Here is a 19,339-nt window from a genome sequence, read left to right as displayed (position 1 = left end):
AAATGAAATCGATTGTGATGTCCAGAGGATGCCCAGAGCCACGGTGGCATTATCCTCTTTGGCTAGAAAGTGTGATAGCTTTGGCGGTCTTTGGTCAATGATTCTGCAAAGTCCCATAATTCTAAGTTTTCTTAACCAGAAAGTTTCGCAGTTTTGGGGCAATTGAAACCTCCCCAATAGCTTTCCAAGAACTGCATCAACACACAGTAGCAAATGCATCTACATTTATATGCAAATGCAGATAAACTGCAATGAAAGGTGGATCTTTCAATGCGTCTTTCACAGTTTACAGCGTTTATAATTTCATGAGCAAAGTCATTTAATAAGGCACATGCTATCAAAACATGTGCTTATGTTTACTGGAGCACCTTCGAACACTAAAATTGAAATGGTAGCTGCTATTGAGGCAGCCGTAGTTGCTTTTTCTTCCTTTTTGTTATACCTAGGCTTTTAAGATTAAAAAAAAAAAAAAGTGGAGTTAGGGGATGCCCTGAAATAGGCAAAAGCAAGCAACTGCGTTCATTGTGTAAAATGAAAAGCAGTACCTTTTTGGCACTGAGGCTGAAAGCTTGTGTTCACCAAGACAACTGCCAAATGCATCGTCCATTTGGCTCACGTGGTCCAGGACTTTGCAGACAATGTTCTGTGCCATCAGAGCCTCATGAAATTCAGAAGATATATTAAGAGGGAACTGAAATAAAGATAAATAAAACTATTTTAGCTCATTGTCATGGTGCTGTTGCTAAAGGACAATCATGTGGGTTCTTACAATGGCAGAAGTTTCCTCAGTCTCCATGTCACCATCAAAGGTATCGGAGCTATCGTCAGAAGCATCGACATCTTCAGACTCGTCATCACCTGTGCCACCGCATGAGCACAAATTATATCAATGTTACATAAATGGTGTCACCAAAACAAGAAACTTCGAACCTGTCCAGAAATAAACAAGAACAAAACAAAAACAATAACCAAGGCAGCATGCTCACTAATTTTTGCAGGGTCTAATATACCCAAAAATCTGCAGACTTCAATGGCACCTGTAGCCCTGAACTCATTTATTGGAACAGCAGTTATTCCTTTGACTGTAACCAATGCCCCAAACTTTGCTCAAAACTCTTGAAACCCTGGAAACATAATGACGGTAACATTAAAGACGATGACAACACAGTGACAATGACAAGGGCTTCGGCATGAGGACAAATGCGACGGCGTCTGCAGGACAATGAATGCACGATGATGACAGTGATGTGATGATGATGACAACAGTGGTATAACAATAGCAACATGACGATGGCAGCACAACAATACAAGCCACAGCGAAACAAAAGAGATGGAGTGAGTTTTGTTTTGAAACAAACATTGTTTCGAAAATGCTGATGATAGTATCCGTATCCCATACAGATTAATAAGCTACAACAGTACTGTCACGTCTTTTGATGGCATGCAAACAAAGAGCTAATGTAATGATGGTCCATCATTGAAACCACCTGTTACTCAAACAATTATGCAAGTGTTAAATATGAAAAGAGGTCAAAACATTTATTACTACAAAATCTGTTTTGGTTATAAAAAGTCGGGGATAAATCTTTGAAGAAAATGCGCACAATAAAAAAGCTGAATTTATATAAGGCCTGTTGAGTAAATGCAGCCTCCAACGAGAGTGCATACTGAGACTGTGTGTACAGTTGTCGGCCAGTTACCTACTGGATGAGCACTTTGGCCACAACTTAAGGCACTTATTATCTACAGATTCCTACAGACTGCAGACATATATGCACCACTCCTAATATGGCAAGAAAGGTTCAAAGAGGAATGAATCTGCTGCAATCGTTGAAATTATCAAATATCATACTCATCCCTACACACTGACACCACTGAATTAATGGACTAAATGACGATGTAAGATATCTCCACTCTTCACTCGACTTGTATCTGCACTTCGCACCCTGTGAAAGGCCTGCAATTCAGTGGCCTATGCAGAGGCACAAAGGAAACTTCACTACTATGGTCTGATTGTTTGACATATAAGTTCACAAGAAAGAAAAAAGAAAGCTAATTTTTTCATCAACAGCTATTAACTTAAAAAACCCCAGCTAGAGTAGCTCCTTAACTCTTTGAGGCGCCGTATGCACTATTGTGCACGCCAAGATAGTGCATCAAAAGCAAAACCACTGATGAAAATATTGACATTTGGAATGTGCTGCAAGTATTCTGAAACACTTCTGGATAGACCCGTGCTGCAAGTTTGAATGTGTGCGAGGTGCTTTAGTGAAACAAGTTCGAAAGTAGACGTCCGAGTGTTTGCTCTTAGTGTCAGTATGCTATAATGTAGCGGGTTCACATCTTCAATTGCTTTTCATAATGTTTTTACATCTAGCATACATTTCAAGTGGCTGGGTGGGTGCTTTAGATGTATGCCAGGTCTGAAATAACTGACGTTTTCATATATGACGTTCCAGGAGAAAATTCTCACATGGAATCCACTATCTGTAAACTTGACAAAATACACCAAAAGATTGAAAATTCTTAACACGTTCTGCAGCAATCCGTTCCACCATCGGCGACATGGACAACATGCGTCGTGGCGGGTGTGATTACTTTTTTCAGGTGGGTACGTAAGTCATCGCTCATTACCGACAAATGCGCCCCAGTGTCTATAAGAGCAGATACAGGAACACCGTCGACTTGCACGTCAAGAAGGTTCAGATGAGTGGGCAACGTCAGTAGAGGATTTGGCGGCGTAGGGAGCAATGCAGTGTCACCTCGAGGCGCTGCATCATCTAGTTTTCCGGCTGGGAGTGGCGTCTGAAGGGAGTCGGCGAAAAGGAGCGACGGGGCTGGGGAGAGCGAGATTGTCGTCGTTGGGGCGAAGGTGAACGAGAATAGGGGCGGTTCGGCGCTGGAGAGTCAGTGGCGGCATTATCGGAGCATGCGGCATAGGGACGAGAAGGGCCACCTGAGGGGCGAGAGTAGGCAGTATAAGCAGACCGGGTCGGCAAAGTCCAGCGACTTCGACAGTGCCGAGAAATGTGCCCGATGCGACGGCAGTGAAAACAAATGGGCTTGTCGTCAGCAGTGCGCCATTCAGATGGGTTGCGGAAACGTGGTGGGTAAGAAGATGCGGAACCGGGCAGAATCGAAGAAGCCGGATGGGTATCAGGGCGATGGGCCGAGCAGATGGTGTGAAGGCCCATGTTTTCGAACTCCTGGCGGACAACTGCCTGGATCAGGGAAACCGTGACTGCAGGTGCGTTGGTGGGGCTGGAGTCGAAGGCAGCCGGATAGGCGGCCTCAATCTCACGCCGGATGATCTTGGTAATACCGCCAGTGTTGTTGGGACGAGCAGCATCGGCACAGGAAGACGTCGCTGGGGTGTTGGGCAAACGGGCAAACTGCTGGTCGATACGTCGGCTTTTAGCGAGTTCCAGGCGGCGACACTCTTTTATAACAGCATCTACCGTCGCGATGTTGTTGAATACGAGCAAGTTGAAGGCGTCATCGGCAATGCCTTTGAGGATGTGGGATACCTTGTCTGACTCAGTCATGTGTGCATCAACTTTGCGGCACAGAGCCAAGACGTCCTGAATGTACGTGACATAGGGCTCTGTTGACGTCTGCACACGGCCGGAAAGCGCCTTCTGCACGGCAAGTTTGTGGCCGTAGAGGTTGCCGAACAAGTCTCGGAGCTTTTGCTTGAGCGAATCCCAACTGGTGAGCTCATCTTCGTGCGTCCAAAACCAAACTCGAGGTGTGCCACCGAGGTAAAAGACTACGTTGGCGAGCATGATAGTAGGGTCCCACCTGTTATTGCAGCTGACGTGTTCGTACAGGCTGATCCAGTCCTCGACGTCTTCCCCATCTTTGCCCGAGAATACGCCAGGATCACGAGGAGCAGGGAGAGTGATGTAGGTTGTCGAAGTGGCAGCAGGTGTCGGAGGCGGCTGAGTCGAGTTGTCATCGCTGGGAGCCATGAAGCTAGGCTTGACGTATCGTCCACTGCGAAGCTCCGTGACGAGGTACAGGGAACGTCCACCTCCACCAGATATGTTACGTAAGAAGACGCAGATGAAAAGCTACATACAAGTATATTTACGATGTAATACGCCGCACTTGGCCAAGAGGCAACAGCCCGCGCTAGCCTCCAATCGTCGTCGTCGTCTTCTTACTGCTCGCCTCTTCGTCATTGGTAATACTGTTCCGTAGCAATATAATGAAGATGCAAAAAAAATGTGGTGAAACTAAATTTTTGTTGAACAGAAGTAACAGACCTGAAGGGGTTAAATGTTACAGAGGCACTATTAAGTCTCCTTAGGTACACTGAATGCGAAAGCAGTATGATGCCCCTGTCACATGGGCAAACTAAAGAACACTTTAAGTGCACTTCAGTACGCTGAGTGTCATTTTGGCAGCGTGCTGCTACATGAGAAAGAAAAATGTTCTTTCAAATTTGTGGCGATCGTGATCGGCAGTCAGAAGGCAAAGCATATATTTGTTAAATTAAAAATGCATGTACAAAAACAGTTTGTTATTGTTAGAAACAGCATTTACAATCAACTTAAGTGCAAGTGAAGCAATTAATTGCAACCTCAGTAACAAGATTAATCATCACAAGCTAAGACAAAACAAGACAAGACTTGACCAGTACCAGTTCAAACGACGCGTTCTGCCGAACAACTGTGTCGCCATTACCCGGCATGGCCGTAAACAGCCCGAGAACGAGAGTAGTTTTTTTACCATTTTCTTTTTCCTTTTTCTTTTTTTGCAGTGTGGCACATGCTGTTATGTACCTTGTAACGCTAGTAATTTTTTAAAAATGTTATTAAAAATTACTCTTGACTGCTTTCAATATTACTTATATTTTACTCATTGCTAACGAGACTACGCCGCTGCGAAGTGTGTTCGCCGATGAGTGCGCTCTGCCGTAATGTCACTAAGCGTTCCCGTGTGGCAGCCTGCAGATGACAGTAGCGGCGAAGTGCACTGAAGTTTGCCTGTGTGACAGGGGTATGATGACTCTTCCATGCGATACTTTTCACTTGGTCATTTGCTCGATTTGGCAAAGTCAATTTTGAGATGGGTGGGCCAAGTCAATTTTGGGAGTGGGCCAGATCGGTTTTGAATGTGGGTGACAGTGACAGTGACAAGAACTTTATTATTTGAATGTGGGTCAACTCATTTTTTTAATTGGGCAAAGTCAATGTTGGACCCCCAACATCTGAGGGTGGACTAAATCAATTTTGGGAGCGGGCCAGGTCAGTTTAGAATGTAGGTCAACTCAGTTTTTGAATCTGGAGACGTAAATTTTTTTAGTCTGGGCCACGGCATACATCCGATGCCATGGCTGTTCAAGATGGGACTTCACAGTGCGAGTCACAGCAGGTCCAGCAGCGGGAACGTGACGTCATCACTAGGTCACGTAAGTTTTGGTACCATTGGATGTTAACGCCGGACGCTCTCCGGATTTTCCGCTTCATGGGGAATTAATGCTTTCGCATTAGGAAAGCAGTATTTCGCTCGGGGGCTCCTATCTAAATGCATGGGAATGAAGAAATAAATTTTCTCTTCAACCACTGCACTGGATGTGATGAGGTTTGTTGCAGTTAAAGGAAAAAGTTAAAATCTAGTGCCTGTTGGAAGCGCATTTTTCATTTAGGCCATTTAATTTTTAATAAGACTTGTTGAAAATTGCAAAATTTCAGAAAACGAAACTATGAAGTTTAGAACTTTGTAACTCAGCAAATAAAGTGATATCACAATTTCGTGAACTGCACCTAATAGTACATCTTAAGTGGACAAATTGATGTATTATACACGGATGTGAAATATGCCCTTATTATGTGAGTAGGACTTACACAAAACACTCGTAAACACTGTAATAAATTCACGTAAAAAGCTGGAAGGTCGTACATCAAATTTGTATCCTTAGATGCTCTAACAGATGTAGTTTATAAATCTGCAATATACATTTTTGGAGAAAAGTTATGTATTTGTAAACTGTGTGCTCTATTTTTCTTAACTTACCGACTTTCTGTAATCTTCTAAGAAATTCGCTTTCAAAAATCACTAGAATTTTCTCAAATGCATCGATTTCATTAAAATTGGTCGAGGGGTTGTTTTATAAAGGTGCCTCTGCATTTTACATCTATTTGAATAGGCGGCATCAGCATTCGCTTTGAACTAAAACTTCCTCTAAAGCCAGTGGCTGTTTTCTGACCTGCACCCTTGGTCAAGAGCAGGCCTTATGAAAGCTAATTATGTGAATTTGGTTCCTAGTTGCAGCAGTTGAACATATATATATATATATATATATATATATATATATATATATATATATATATATATACAAGCAAATGAAAAGAATGTCACTGCTCACATTACGGTGCACACTGCAAAAGCGGCTAACACATAGCCCTGCTATGTCAATGCAACACACCTCTTAACCTGTAATCTAAGATTGCAAATATAACAATATACTACTCACCTTCCTGGTGCAAACATATGCTACGAAAACTGCTTGTAATTTCTCCCACATGGTCAGATCATGTGGGAGAAACTACAAGCAGTTTTCGTTAATAAAGGAGGCCTGAAACCCTTTTTGAACATAGTGAAATAATGTTGCCGATCTGTCATCTGGCATAGAGGCTGCGGGGAACATGTCAGCCAACTATAACTGCACTGCATGCAGCAGGTAATTTACCATCTCGTGTCAAACACCGTGAAAAATCACTTGCCCTCGCTTTTGCGATGCCATTCCAGGATTAGTTTTAAAAAAAGGTGTTTCAGGGCCCCTTTAATACACATCTTTGCTTTTACGAAGTTTTTTTGTGCAAGCACCTTCTCCACAGCAGAGGTTGGAAAGAATTTCCAGGGCAGTTTGCTTGGCCATCAAGGCATCCAAAACCAATGCAACAAGTTGGTCAATGGTCTTCTCCTGTTCAAAGTACAATCTATAAGAATGAGTTTTCACAACACTCAGAGTGGCTAAAAAGCTACTTACTTCCTGTTCCGCTTCTTCTGTGTCTACGTTTCTCTGTTTCGTGGCTGCCTATACACAACATGTCAGAAAAGTATGCTTGAATCAGTCAAGCTAATTCATAATGATTTACTCATAAAAAAATAATTTATTTAAGTATTTTATGGCTACAAACTGCACTCTATAATCAATTTTCACAGGCTGAGCTCGTCAGATAATGCAAAGAGTAGCAACCAGAGAGAGTTAAAATGACCACAAATGATAGAACCTTGTCATTATAAATGTGTGAATAAAAATTGTGCAAGAAATTTCAATTATATTTTCGCAATCAAGAGTACCAGCTGCCGTATTTTGTATGCTATGAGCCTAATGCACAATTAGTGCATGGCTCAGGCTGGAGAAAGCAAAGCTGCAACAAAGCAAAGCTGCAACACAGGTCACACCTAGCGCACAAACCCACTGTCAGATAACGCCACACGCATCACTAGCAGCCAAGGCCAGACTTCCATTTTCTGTTGGTTTACAGTACTGTACAAACACCTAGTTCTCTAGCACACTCTAGTAGCAATACACAAAGCTTAAATGTGCACCACAGTAAATGATGGCAGCAGCACGACATTATAAAAACAAAGACAGACAAGATGAAGACTGGCCACCTTCATCAAAGGAAGTACAGAAAAAAAAAAGGCATTATGTGCTGCCTGCAGAAAAAAAAAGTAGAAATAAAACCTGTTTCATCCCACAGTGCATTCATTTTCAATTACTGTAATTCAAGGCTGCGACATAATGCTTCCTAAACTCCCTCCTAATTCTTCCCATTCTCCACGCCGCTGACATGCATTACATGAAAGCAACACTCAATACAAGTTTTGTACTGGGACAACAGATGACACAGTGGTGCATTTGACTCCACTTGCCTGCGAGTGCCACAAATATCTGCATGCAGAAACACATATGCCAAAGCTTCTGAAGTCTGCCTGCCATTCTGTGTGCATGTGATGTGTCAGAACTTCATTAAATTCAAACTGCAATACAGAACTACAAAAGTAGGGACAGTTGGATGATTTGGTGTAATGACATGATGATGTAGCACTAAATAAAAGGATAAAAAAGTTGAAGCAACAAGATAGTGAGCTGTTTTGTTGCAGTCTCAAAAAAAAAAAAATTCTGAGATTTTCCGTGTGAAAACCACAATCTGAATATGCGGCTTGCCATAATGGGGGGCTCCGGATTAATTTTGACCACCTGGGGTTCTTTAAAGGGACTCTGAAACGATTTTGATGATTTTGTACAAGCGTACAGAGTCGTTAGAGTAGGTCCTTCTGATCATTAATTGACCCATCTAAGTGCTCCGCATAAAGCGTGTAATTTATTATAAGGTTTTAAAAATGTACATCGCTGCCGATCGCAGCACACTGCTCGGCGGAATTTTCAGCCGCTCCTACCCATATGACGTAAATCACCCAATTGACGTCATTAGGGCAAGCTATCCGAAAGGCTTCTCAGGGCACGTCATCGATAATTTTTCCACCTTTATGGTGAACAAATGCTGTTCGTAATAGTTGGAATGTTAGTTAATTTGTTTCTATAGAAAGAAAGTAATGGAAAGAGAATGTACAAGAACAATTTCTCACTACACTTAAGTACTTCTTACAGCAAGCATCGTCTGCTTGTGTTACAATGTGCTCCATCTTGACGAGAGCTCTGCGGTCAGTGTTGGTCTGTCTTTTCGTGAGCACCATGAATCGCCTTTGTTGCGTTGTGGGCTGCAAGCGTAGCGACTGGCAATATGTCAAGCTGTGACATTGTGTCCCTCTGCAAGGCAGCAGACAAGCAGAGTGGCTACAGCGCATCTGACTGTCGCTATCTGATCGGCGCCAGAATTTGCACGTTTGTGACCATCCCTTTACACTGGAGGATTAATACCACAATAGCGTTTCGCGAGCCTGGTATTCGGGTAAACGGAAGCGCAAGCGGATTGGGCCTGGCCGTTGGACCGTGCCATTTCACAGGATGAGCAAAGGCACAAATGTGTATGGTCTGCCCGATGCAGCCACCTGGTGGCACAAACCAAACACAGTAGCAGTAACGAAGTGTATCTTTACTGCTGGTGTAAATTTTTCGCTGGACCAGAATCGTGAACACATTGTTTTTGTAAATGTTCAAAATCATTTACACTTGGTTAGAGCAATATTAGCTCTTTGTTTGGCTGGTTAAGCTCTGTGCAAACAGGTGGATGGACCGTGCAGACCAATCAGGCCGCTCACATACATCTACGCTAAAGTTGCTTCCTCAGTTGAGTTTATGCCTCCACCCATCCGTCGAAAAGCCCAGCCCGCCTGTGGTTACCGAAATACCAGACACGTTCGGCGCTGCGACAGAATGCTCTAACACACGCTGCTTCGATAGCTCTCGCTTGGGGTCGACTGCCAAGCAGCTGCCGAAGAGGTTGGAGAGGCTTCGCGCGCGTGCTTCTAGAGAAACGGAAGTAGATGACATGACGTGCCATCATGACGCAGAGCTCGGCGAACGAATTCAGGAGAAAATGCGTGGCTATGGAGGAGGGTAAGTTGTAATCGTCCGTAGCTCTCTTCATATGAGACGCTTCACACAAATTGTGGTGCGAATGATTAACTTTAGCTGTACTCTACGCGTCCGCAAAATTTGTCCGAGCCGTTTCAGGGGCCCTTTAATGTGCACCCAATGCATGGTACCTGAGTGTTTTGCATTACACCTCCATCAGAATGCGGCCACCATGGCAGAGATCAAATGCACGACCTCTACCTCAACAGCGCAATGCCATAGCCACAGGGCTAATGTGGTGTGTGTGTAGCAGTCTTGTTGTTTCTTCTGTTTGCGTTGTCTTCAGTGCTGTTTCATCGCAATATAGAATTACTTCACTAATTCGTTGTAAAAAGTACATGATCTTCACCGAAACTAAAATTTTGAAATAGGAATACGAGTTAAATTTCAAATTCCAGCTTTTGAAATTAGGGACTGTGAATTTGAGGTGCACCATGGCTACAGAAGATGACATAAGTGCAAAAAGCCCTAACTCCAAACACCATTCTTGAACTTGCACATGGATTAGCAGTCTAATCACCAACACAGTGATTGCGATTTAATTTCTAATTTTTGTGCCGAGCAGCATGCTCATATGACGCTATAGAAGCACATTTTTGATTACTGAAAGAAGTAGTCTTTGTCAAAAGTACTGAAGCCACTTTGCGTGTAACTATACCTGTTGACGGACAGCATACTGGGACACTGTAGCTCACAGTGTTGCTCTCTCTATCAAGCTTCAAAGCACAAGGTGTGTAAAAAAGCCCTTAAGATATCTTCCCAAGAGATTTCATTACTCATGGATTGCTTAGAAATTTCTGACAAGTACTGTACCACCTTACATATAGTAATATCATAAGAAGCCAACAAACACTGAACACTGAAACACTGGTTTCAGTGTTTGTTGGCTTCTTATGATATGACTAATAAAAATCGGGCCCCTCGGTTAACCCCATTTCTTCTCGTTTCTTACATATAGTAAAGCATTCAAGTTATTTATTGTGTGACAAATTCAAAACTTCAGTTACCATTTTGTTTATACCACTTTATCTTCTAAATCAACATCAGTTAGCAAGCACAATTCTCAACATACACACAAAAATATAGAAAGCGAATATCACTCAGCACAAGATACGCAAGACAAATTCTGTTAGGCCAAGTTCCCTGGCATGCCGAGCAACTTGTAGAACTCAGTTCGGTTTGTCATATTCCCCGTGTGCCACCTGTAACACCTGTAGGTGCCACTGTAACCAGCCGCGCGGCCAATTTTGGAAATGCACTTGGGAACGCTGGTGTGGCTTCCTTCCACTTTTTACAGGACTGCTATTGTATTGCTATTATTGCTAATATTGCTATTGTACCGATATTTTTTATCTTTTTTGTTGTATTTCTATTCACTCCTGTAATGGTCCATCCTTGGACTGACAGTATAAACAAACAAACATATCTTGCTGCAGATGCATGATTGCCTTTTGCAAGAACAGGCGCATACATGATTCTTAAGATGCTTAGAATCGAATGTGCAAATCACACACAAAAAATTTGTTCTTTCGATGGCTGTGTCCAATACTGCATACGTTGCCATGGCTCAAGAGTCTCAAGGGGGCTATTATTAATAATAATCTGTATAATAATAAACGTTAATATACAGCATCAACATGTGCACGTAAATGGAACTAGGAAGAAATGTAGGAAGGAGAATTCTTAAAATACACAAGATTATGTGTCCAGGGCAGAGCCAGAAGATGCATGTTTGGAATTTATTTCTGCGGTGCGGCTGCAAATGGCTCACTTCATAGAGTTCAGAATATACAGTTTAATGGTGTGTGGCAAAACAACAGCAACAGATTTCTTTCCTGTCACTCGTGATTTGTGCTTCACAGCACATGTGAAGCAGGGAAAATACATTGAGGACAAATGGTAAATAATAAAGCAATTAAACAGACATGTATCACTAGGGAAGCCATGCAGTCGAAATGTACTTATGTACTGAAATTTCCAAGCTTCATGAGACGGCCGTCATTGGTGAAAGGACATTACTGATCATACATTTCATAATCCTTCTCTAGAAATATTTCAGACTAAATAGGGATCTTTAACAAGCACCAAAGCCTCTGAATAGGCGTTTCTGAACACCATATTTACTTGAAAAAGTTCAGAGCTTCCATTACAACTTTTGTGACTAAACAATAAAACATATAAAAAGCTTACTTGAAGCTCAGCCACCTTCTCTGACAACGTCTTTATTTGATCAAGCACTGGAAGAGACAGTGCCTTAGCCAAAACAGGAATGAGTGGCAACACAGCAGGCACCAAGGGAACTTCCTGAACTTCTCTGATATTTATCAGGATCCCTGCAGTGGACAAAGTCAAGTGAGGGAAGGCTCAGGGTTAGATGGGCCTATCTGAAATGTATCACAGCAGAAACTGCAATGCATGCAGTTTAACCTAGATATCTAACATGCCTGCCTCCTTCACAGAGTACAAACGGTGGACTAGTTACTACACAAAGTCTTAAAAGTACAAGTGGTGTTTGACTATCTGGATTTCTTTACTATGCACCAAATGGTCGATAGCTTAGAATTTTTTTGTGTTCCACCCCCACTGGAATGCAGCTGCTGCAGCCAAGAATCACACCTGCCACCCCATGCTCAAAAACAGAATTCCATGGCCACCAAGACACAGATTCCATTTACTGTGTTCAAGCATTTAAAAAGGTGCCTAGGCTTTTGTATAAGATTTTTCAATTCGAACTTTTAAAAATTTGCATCAAGCATGAATGCCTAGCCAAAATTGAGTTCATGAAATTCAACTGTGCAAACAACCAGTACAGTGTTTCCCTCTAGTTCCATCCTTACTCTCATAGTTTCCATACTATGCACTATGCTGTCACAGTAATCCTTTATAAATTTATTTCAAATCTTTATTAGTCAAGGAAGGTGCATAATATTTAGCAGCTCGGTGAAAAAAATACTGCATGTATTACCTGCTGAGAGGACCTGAAGTAGTATTACACCGGGATCTTCCGATGAAGTTTTGAAAATGCTAGCTTCAAAGTCATTCAGACATTCAGCCAGCTCTGCATTGTCCTCAGAAACAGCATGCAAGCAATGGCCTGCAAAAGACACCACAGAAATTGACGTTTACAATTTTTAAGTGTTGGGGAGGGATGGGGGGTGTAGGGGGAGAAGGAACTGAAGGACACATACACTTCAATTCCATTAATTTGATGCTGGTTGGTTAAATCTGTCTGAAGGGTCTGGCCAGTGGCAATTCAATGTATGGGCCAAGCCTTTGATTAGTTCAATCCCAATGTACACACTTCCAGTGCATAACAGCAGGAAAAAGGGGAGAAGCCTTGTCTTCTAAATGTGCAAACAGTGCAGCTATTTCATTCTAGCAGCTGTCTCTTCCTTTGTTTTTAATTTACAGTGGAAGCAGGGACAGGCAAATTCACAGGTGTTATGCACAAAAGGAGAGAGGGGTGGGGTGGGGAGGAATCAATGATAAGGGAGCAGAATAGGCAACGAACAGCAAGGAGCTGATCAACTTTGAGGACCACTTGTTCCTTTCTCCAATTTTCTTTTCCAATTCTAGCCCAGCTGTGGGCGTGAGTGGCGTGGCTGAGAGCAGCCGCACGTGCTCTATCTTGAAGGCAATCTGCAGCAGATACAACAACTACACGAGCTGTGATGGTTGGTGGCTTCGTCTGTGCTGTGTTCTCAGGCACCTAGTGTTGGACGTTGCATAATCTCAAGTTTCGGAGAAGCATTGAAACTAGTGGCAGCATGAAGCTTTCGCTAGTGCCGCTCTTCATCATGGTAGCGTTCTGATAGTGAGTGTGTGTGGTCATCAAGTAAGATCTGTTCATGTTTGCCTGTGCACGCGACACCATGCTTGTTAATTTGGAGAGTAAGCGAATGTTTGGCCCTGCAATTTACACGGCCGTATTAACCTTAATTCATATAGAAGTCTAATAATTTGCTACCGCAATCGATGCTTTACCTTCCTGGAAAAACTGACATTTCTTGTGCAACTGAAACGGCAGAAAAATTCCAACATTTTGCTGTTTCCTTTAATAAGACTTACTGGGCATGACCTGCTTTCATCGAGATCAAATTAACCAAAGTGAACAGAACAGTTCACCCGTGTAGATATTGCCACGTGCACTCCTGAAGTTTTTGACCGCCCACCTTCGGCGCCACTTTGTTATTGCATTTTTGTTGTAGCTTTATGGGCATGCTCCAAGAATAACAAACAATTGAGCTGTCGGTCTCGATTCGACATCCGATTTTCAATATTGCTACTTCCACCGCCACCGAGTTTCCACCTCCCTGCGCGCGGTTACTTTCGGATAGCTGAGCGGCTCGAGACCTTCGTCTGTTCATAGGAGCGGTGGCTCTTACGATTCAGAATACGAGCCGAGCTCGGATTTGGACTCGGACAGCGTCTAACGCAACGAAGAGATGAGTTCCGCATCGTCAGATTCGGATGTTGAACGGATGTTATAGTCAGGCTGATGATGATGATGTTTACTAATAACAGCTGAAGAACATTGAAATGTGCATATTGCATTGACTATGTTATTTGTATACCAATCATAATCAAAAATAAATTGCTATGTTCATTCCCTGTTATGCTCGTTCCCTGAAACCAAGCCGACACTGGGGGTGCGTCACGGCCAGAAAGGTCCGACAGCGAAAGGGTTAACTGATGGTCCGACGTGAAGAAGCTGCAAATTGTGTACTTCTCATTAGAAGTATCTGCAAGGACAAAACCACAAAGCAACCCTCACCTCTGGGACAGCATTCTGAACGAAGAACGCGCTGAGCTTTTGCTTGAGATGAGAATTCAATGGCCAACCGAGACCGTTACGGTCTACGCAGAAGAACTGAAGTGTCTCTTTTCATCAAGAGAAATGGCTGAGGATAAGAAGGCCCGTCACCTCATGTGAGGCGTTCAGCACAAACTCTTCGCCGAGTGAATACGTAGCCTTCCAACCACCATCGAGGAATTCATCACTAAAGCAGCTATAATCGAGAAGGTGCACAACATCTGCGGGCGACAGTACAAACACCACCTAAATGCAGTCCAAACCCACGACACGGATTTCAATGGAATCGACGCAGTCAGCCTTAGAGACCTTATCCGCATATCATCTGCGAAAAATTGGGGAAAGTTTGCCCGACAATTCAACCACAAGTAGCATCCCTCTCTGACATTAATAAAGAGGAGTTACAACAAGCCCTAGGCTCAACTCCACGGGCACTGTAGGTACTGCAGCCGGAAGGACCAACACCCGAAGTCATGAGTTAAACATCTGCACTGCAAAGCCAAACATGACCAGCCAGCTCGCGGTGGGAACCCTACAGGCCGCCAGCCCGCCCTCAACCTTACACGTTGACGCCACACCCGCAGCACTACACGACACTGCCACAACAAGAGTTATGCTCGCCCAGCTCACCTGAACATGCATCAAACGACAACAATGCACCGACATGCGCCATTACAACCTATGACAATGCGACCAAGAATACATGCCCGGTGAATGTGTTATGGTCTGGATGCCGATCTGCCACTGCAGTCAGAGTGAGAAGCTGCTTCGCAGGTACTTCGGACCCTACAAAATTACACGGCGAATAGCATCACTTGTCCATGAAGTTGTTCCCAACGGAGTGACACAGTCCCAACAACGTTGTGCACGACCAGAAGCTATCCACGTTGTGTGCCTGAAGAAGTCTTTTTACCATTAGTGGAATCATGGACAGTTTTTTCTTTCTTTCATTGCAGGCTTTCAAGCTTTCATGTTTTGCTCCCTTATTTTGTTTAAAACATCGGGACAATTTCTTTCCTGAGGGGGGAGGAAGGCAATGCCACGTGCGCTCCTGTAGTTTTTGACCGCCCACCTTCGGTGCCGCTTTGTTATCGTGTTTTTGCTGTAGCGCAACGATGCGCAGTGATATCATACTATTGATGTGTCCTCGAACTTTTGTTAGATAAACCGGTCAGATAAGCTTGACGCGGATGCTCCAAGGTTCTTGGAGCAAGCTATCAGTAACGAATGAGTGAGCTGCCAGTCTCAATTCGACACTGGATGTTCAAGCTTGCTACTTCCGCTGCCGCCGAGTTTATTTGCAGGCACAAGTTTGCCCACTAAACTGCATCAGTTTATTGTTCTTCGACGCATTATTTTGACCTTCTTGCATACCGCCGCTACTACATGACACTATTGAGCGTTTCTAGCATTCCAACCTATGTCACTACTACCCTCAATGTGTGAGCATTGAATCAGAATAAACTTAACAGAAGTGCCTACTTCCCCTGCTACACTCTTGTCATAGCGAGAATGCATTGTTTACTCGGAGCAAACAAGTAGCAGAAGTGCCTACTTCCCCTGCTACACTCTTGTCATAGCGAGAATGCATTGTTTACTCGGAGCAAACAAGTAGCAAATGTTGCCTTGTTTGTACAGTTGTGGACGTGAAAACATTTTTTTTACGTTTTCATAAGCATTGGAGCTTTAGGCTGAATATGCCTACAGCATATGGAGTGTACAACTCTCTAATCTCTTGACAGGAGCAGCATGGGATAAGAGCAATGGCACTTACCTACAGCTGTTGCTATCCTTGTGCCATATATGCCTACATCCATACAGGGAAGCAGCAATGTCCATAACCTTTCTCGGTTGAATACAGACACTGAGGTTTCACTGCTCTCACTGCAAGTGAAGACATAAGAAAATAGTAGCTGCAATTAACCTGTGAAAAGGTGCATAGATGTGGTGCACTCACCACAAATTCCACAATAAATGTACGCCTTCATAAAAAACTTCAGTCTTTGAATCTATTTTCTCTTGTGATTCAGCAGGCTTCCAAGGAGAATTGTACTGCAATAAAGTGGAAAATAAGTTTCAGTGCCATAAGAATCTTCTCTAATGTCACAAGCAATGTCGCTGGGGTACCCAAACGTCACTGGCAGAACCTCAGCCATCAAAACATAGCAAAGAATGAAACAAGGTTCTAAGAGACTGTCCTGACATGTTTTTTATAATAATAATATTTATTTCCCACCAGTACAAAAGAGGCGAGACTAAAAAGGGAAAAACACTTGAATGAGTCTTGCCCTTTTTACAGCATTATTTCCCAGGGTTACAATTTGACTAGCCATGGTGGAAAGCGAATTGAGTAGAATTGAGTAGCCATCGTGGAAAGCGACATTGCTAAATCCTTAAGACTGATTTCATGGTCATAACATCTGTGCAAATGTCCTTAACAATCAACTTTTAGGTACCACAGTTATACTTTGCAGACTTCACTCCTACTTGAAGGGAAGGTGAAATTGTTATAGAATTGAGCAAAATATTGCAGTTAGCAAGAAAAAACTACACGGCACAATTTTTTTTTATTCTGATAACAGAGGCACTGATATCATGGCTAAATTACTCTGCCCAATTCATCTCCAAGATCTTCTAAAAGCATTCATTATTCTTACAAACATGTGCTGGTTCATTAAGAATAGTGGAAAAAATTGGGGGCCAATCCACTCTGTGAAGGTGGAATGCCAGCGAAGCTGTCACTGTGCTCTTAAATTTACCCCCAATCCATGATGTGAACGTGGTTGGATAGCAAAGTCAAATGAGTGCACGAAACAAAACACATTTGTTTTTAATTGCCATTTAGCATACTTCTTAGTTAATCAGCTTAATGAAACTTGGAAGGACTAGAGTTTTATCCTAGCAGACAAACATGGGGCTATCCATTTCCCTCCCGTAGAAGCTCATGTATTGACAGCAGACGGGAATTCCACAACTATTACAACTTCACTGCGAACTACCTAATTGTGAACAGTAAATGAAACTCGGCGTAATGATAGTCGTCTTAGTGGCCAACTGTCATAATTTCGGGGGGGTCGTTTTGATAAAACAAGAGTGACGATAGGTATGCACACACATTCTCGTATCACCTCTGTTATTAAATGCGTAAGCAGTTCTATGCCTACCCAACAAGAAAATTGTCCGCCACGTAAGACAATGAATGGCTCATACCCTGTAAGCAAAGAAAAAAAAAAACGATCTACCTGAGAGAGTATCGATCTTGAAAATGGTGCCTAGTGATAACTAATCTATCGGAAATGTATAAGCTTATGCATAGAATGAAGCAATTTTGCATCAAATTCGGAAGCTGACTTTTTGCACACGCAGATTTGCTGACGGACATGAAAAATCCACGGAACCCTAGCAATAAACAGCTTTGCGGTAAAATAAGACATGACGGTAGGTTTCCGGCAATAAAATCAGTTGGAAGTCAGCGTCCAAGCTGCCCTTGTCTTATTTTGCGCTATTCTTATGCTTATTCATTATTCCCTTGAGGTGCTGTTTTATAGTGGTGATGAAAATGAAAAACTTTGCAAATAAACCATATTTTTGACATGAAATCAAACCCAGCAATGGAAAAAAAAAAAAGAAAGACCGAAAGAAAGAAAGTACTCGATAGGTGGTGTGGTATGAAATGCTGCCGAAACCTGGAATTGCACACATCACCGCCAGTGATCTGGCAACAGCACGCTGCCGTGGGGCCAGACCGGTGGCTGTGCGAAAACACATGTCGCTCGCCGCGTACCCTTGGGATCAGCGAAACACTGTGCGCGGCATACAAATCTTTCATGGAACTCCCTAGAGGACCCTTTTCATTTGCAGTGCCGCGGCCATAGGAGCTGGCTCCGGGCACGACTGCACCCCTCTTTTTCATTTCTTTCAGTTCCCCATCTAATAGGATAGGTAAAGGAAGGCGCTCTCATGCGGTGTTTCCCTAATCCAGAAGAGAGGCAATCCTCAGGTGAACACGCTCCGCACTGGCCTCGGGTACGCAAACCGCGCCGCCTGTTTGCTGTTAGTTGCAAAGTGCACTAATTTATGCAAACTAATACCTAGTGCGGTTTGCCTGAACGAACACATGGATGTTGGCAGCTGCCACCCTCCACAGCGAAGGGTCCCAAAACTGACAGGTGTGGGCCAAGGTGCAAGAATTGGCATGTACTGACGGATAAAAGCCGCACCGAGGAGCAAGTTCGGTACCGGGCTCGTCGCCACATGTGCATGATAACGTGAAGCAGATTTTTAACCACCCTACTCTGCCCTTTGGCTTGTACCAACACCTCCTAGATAGCACAAGGGCGGTGCACATCGATCTGTGACATTATGCTACCTCAGCAGACTGCCATAGAATCTAACTGAGACGCTCCCAAGTAACCCGTCGTCATTTTTACGTCACCGCTTTGGTCACGCCGGGCTTGGCAATGGAAATTTCGGTCCAAGTAGCATGATGTCAGAAAACAGAGTGCACAGGCCTGCTATCTAGGAGGCGCTGCCTGCACATACTATGTCGATCGGCCAAGCAGCCGCGGTCAACTAGCACGTGGTGCAATGACTCATTTAAACCTTTACCTAGGTGTTCGAAGGCTGTAAAAATTTTTTTATTGCGATGGCAATTGTATGATCACTCCAAGCGAATTTTTGCCGTCGTCCTCGCAGTCGACTTTGCCGTGAGGTTCCGTATATATTTAGGTATATGTATACTATATGCCATGCCATGCTATATGATATGCGGTATATACGGGTTCACTCGCGTGATAACAGCAGCAAGAGTACGGCCGCAAAAAACTTCAGATAGATTAGATTATGGGGTTTTATGTGCCGAAACCACGATCTGATTATGAGGCACGGCGCAGTGGGGGACTCCGGAAATTTTGACCACCTGGGGTTCTTTAACATGCACCTAAATCTAAGTACACAGGTGTTTTCGCATT

General features: G+C 43.4%; 1 protein-coding gene across 1 annotated transcript in view; it reads right to left on the bottom strand.

Annotated features, from left to right (window-relative positions):
* Positions 1-19,339, bottom strand: part of LOC126545613 (HEAT repeat-containing protein 3) — a 71,129-nt gene that overhangs the window by 16,491 nt on the left and 35,299 nt on the right. The window contains exons 4-11 of the mRNA XM_050193535.3: positions 16,327-16,421; positions 16,144-16,253; positions 12,522-12,650; positions 11,747-11,889; positions 6,998-7,045; positions 6,835-6,931; positions 770-858; positions 546-691 (exon numbers count right to left, since the gene is read on the bottom strand). Coding sequence (XP_050049492.1) covers positions 546-691; positions 770-858; positions 6,835-6,931; positions 6,998-7,045; positions 11,747-11,889; positions 12,522-12,650; positions 16,144-16,253; positions 16,327-16,421 — 857 coding nt within the window. The remainder of the gene's footprint in view (positions 1-545; positions 692-769; positions 859-6,834; positions 6,932-6,997; positions 7,046-11,746; positions 11,890-12,521; positions 12,651-16,143; positions 16,254-16,326; positions 16,422-19,339) is intronic.

Source organism: Dermacentor andersoni, chromosome 1 (genome assembly GCF_023375885.2).
Source record: "Dermacentor andersoni chromosome 1, qqDerAnde1_hic_scaffold, whole genome shotgun sequence".
NCBI classification, from domain to species: Eukaryota; Metazoa; Arthropoda; class Arachnida; order Ixodida; family Ixodidae; genus Dermacentor; species Dermacentor andersoni.
Note: the sequence above shows the minus strand (reverse complement) of the source record. Positions and strands in the feature narration are given on the sequence as shown.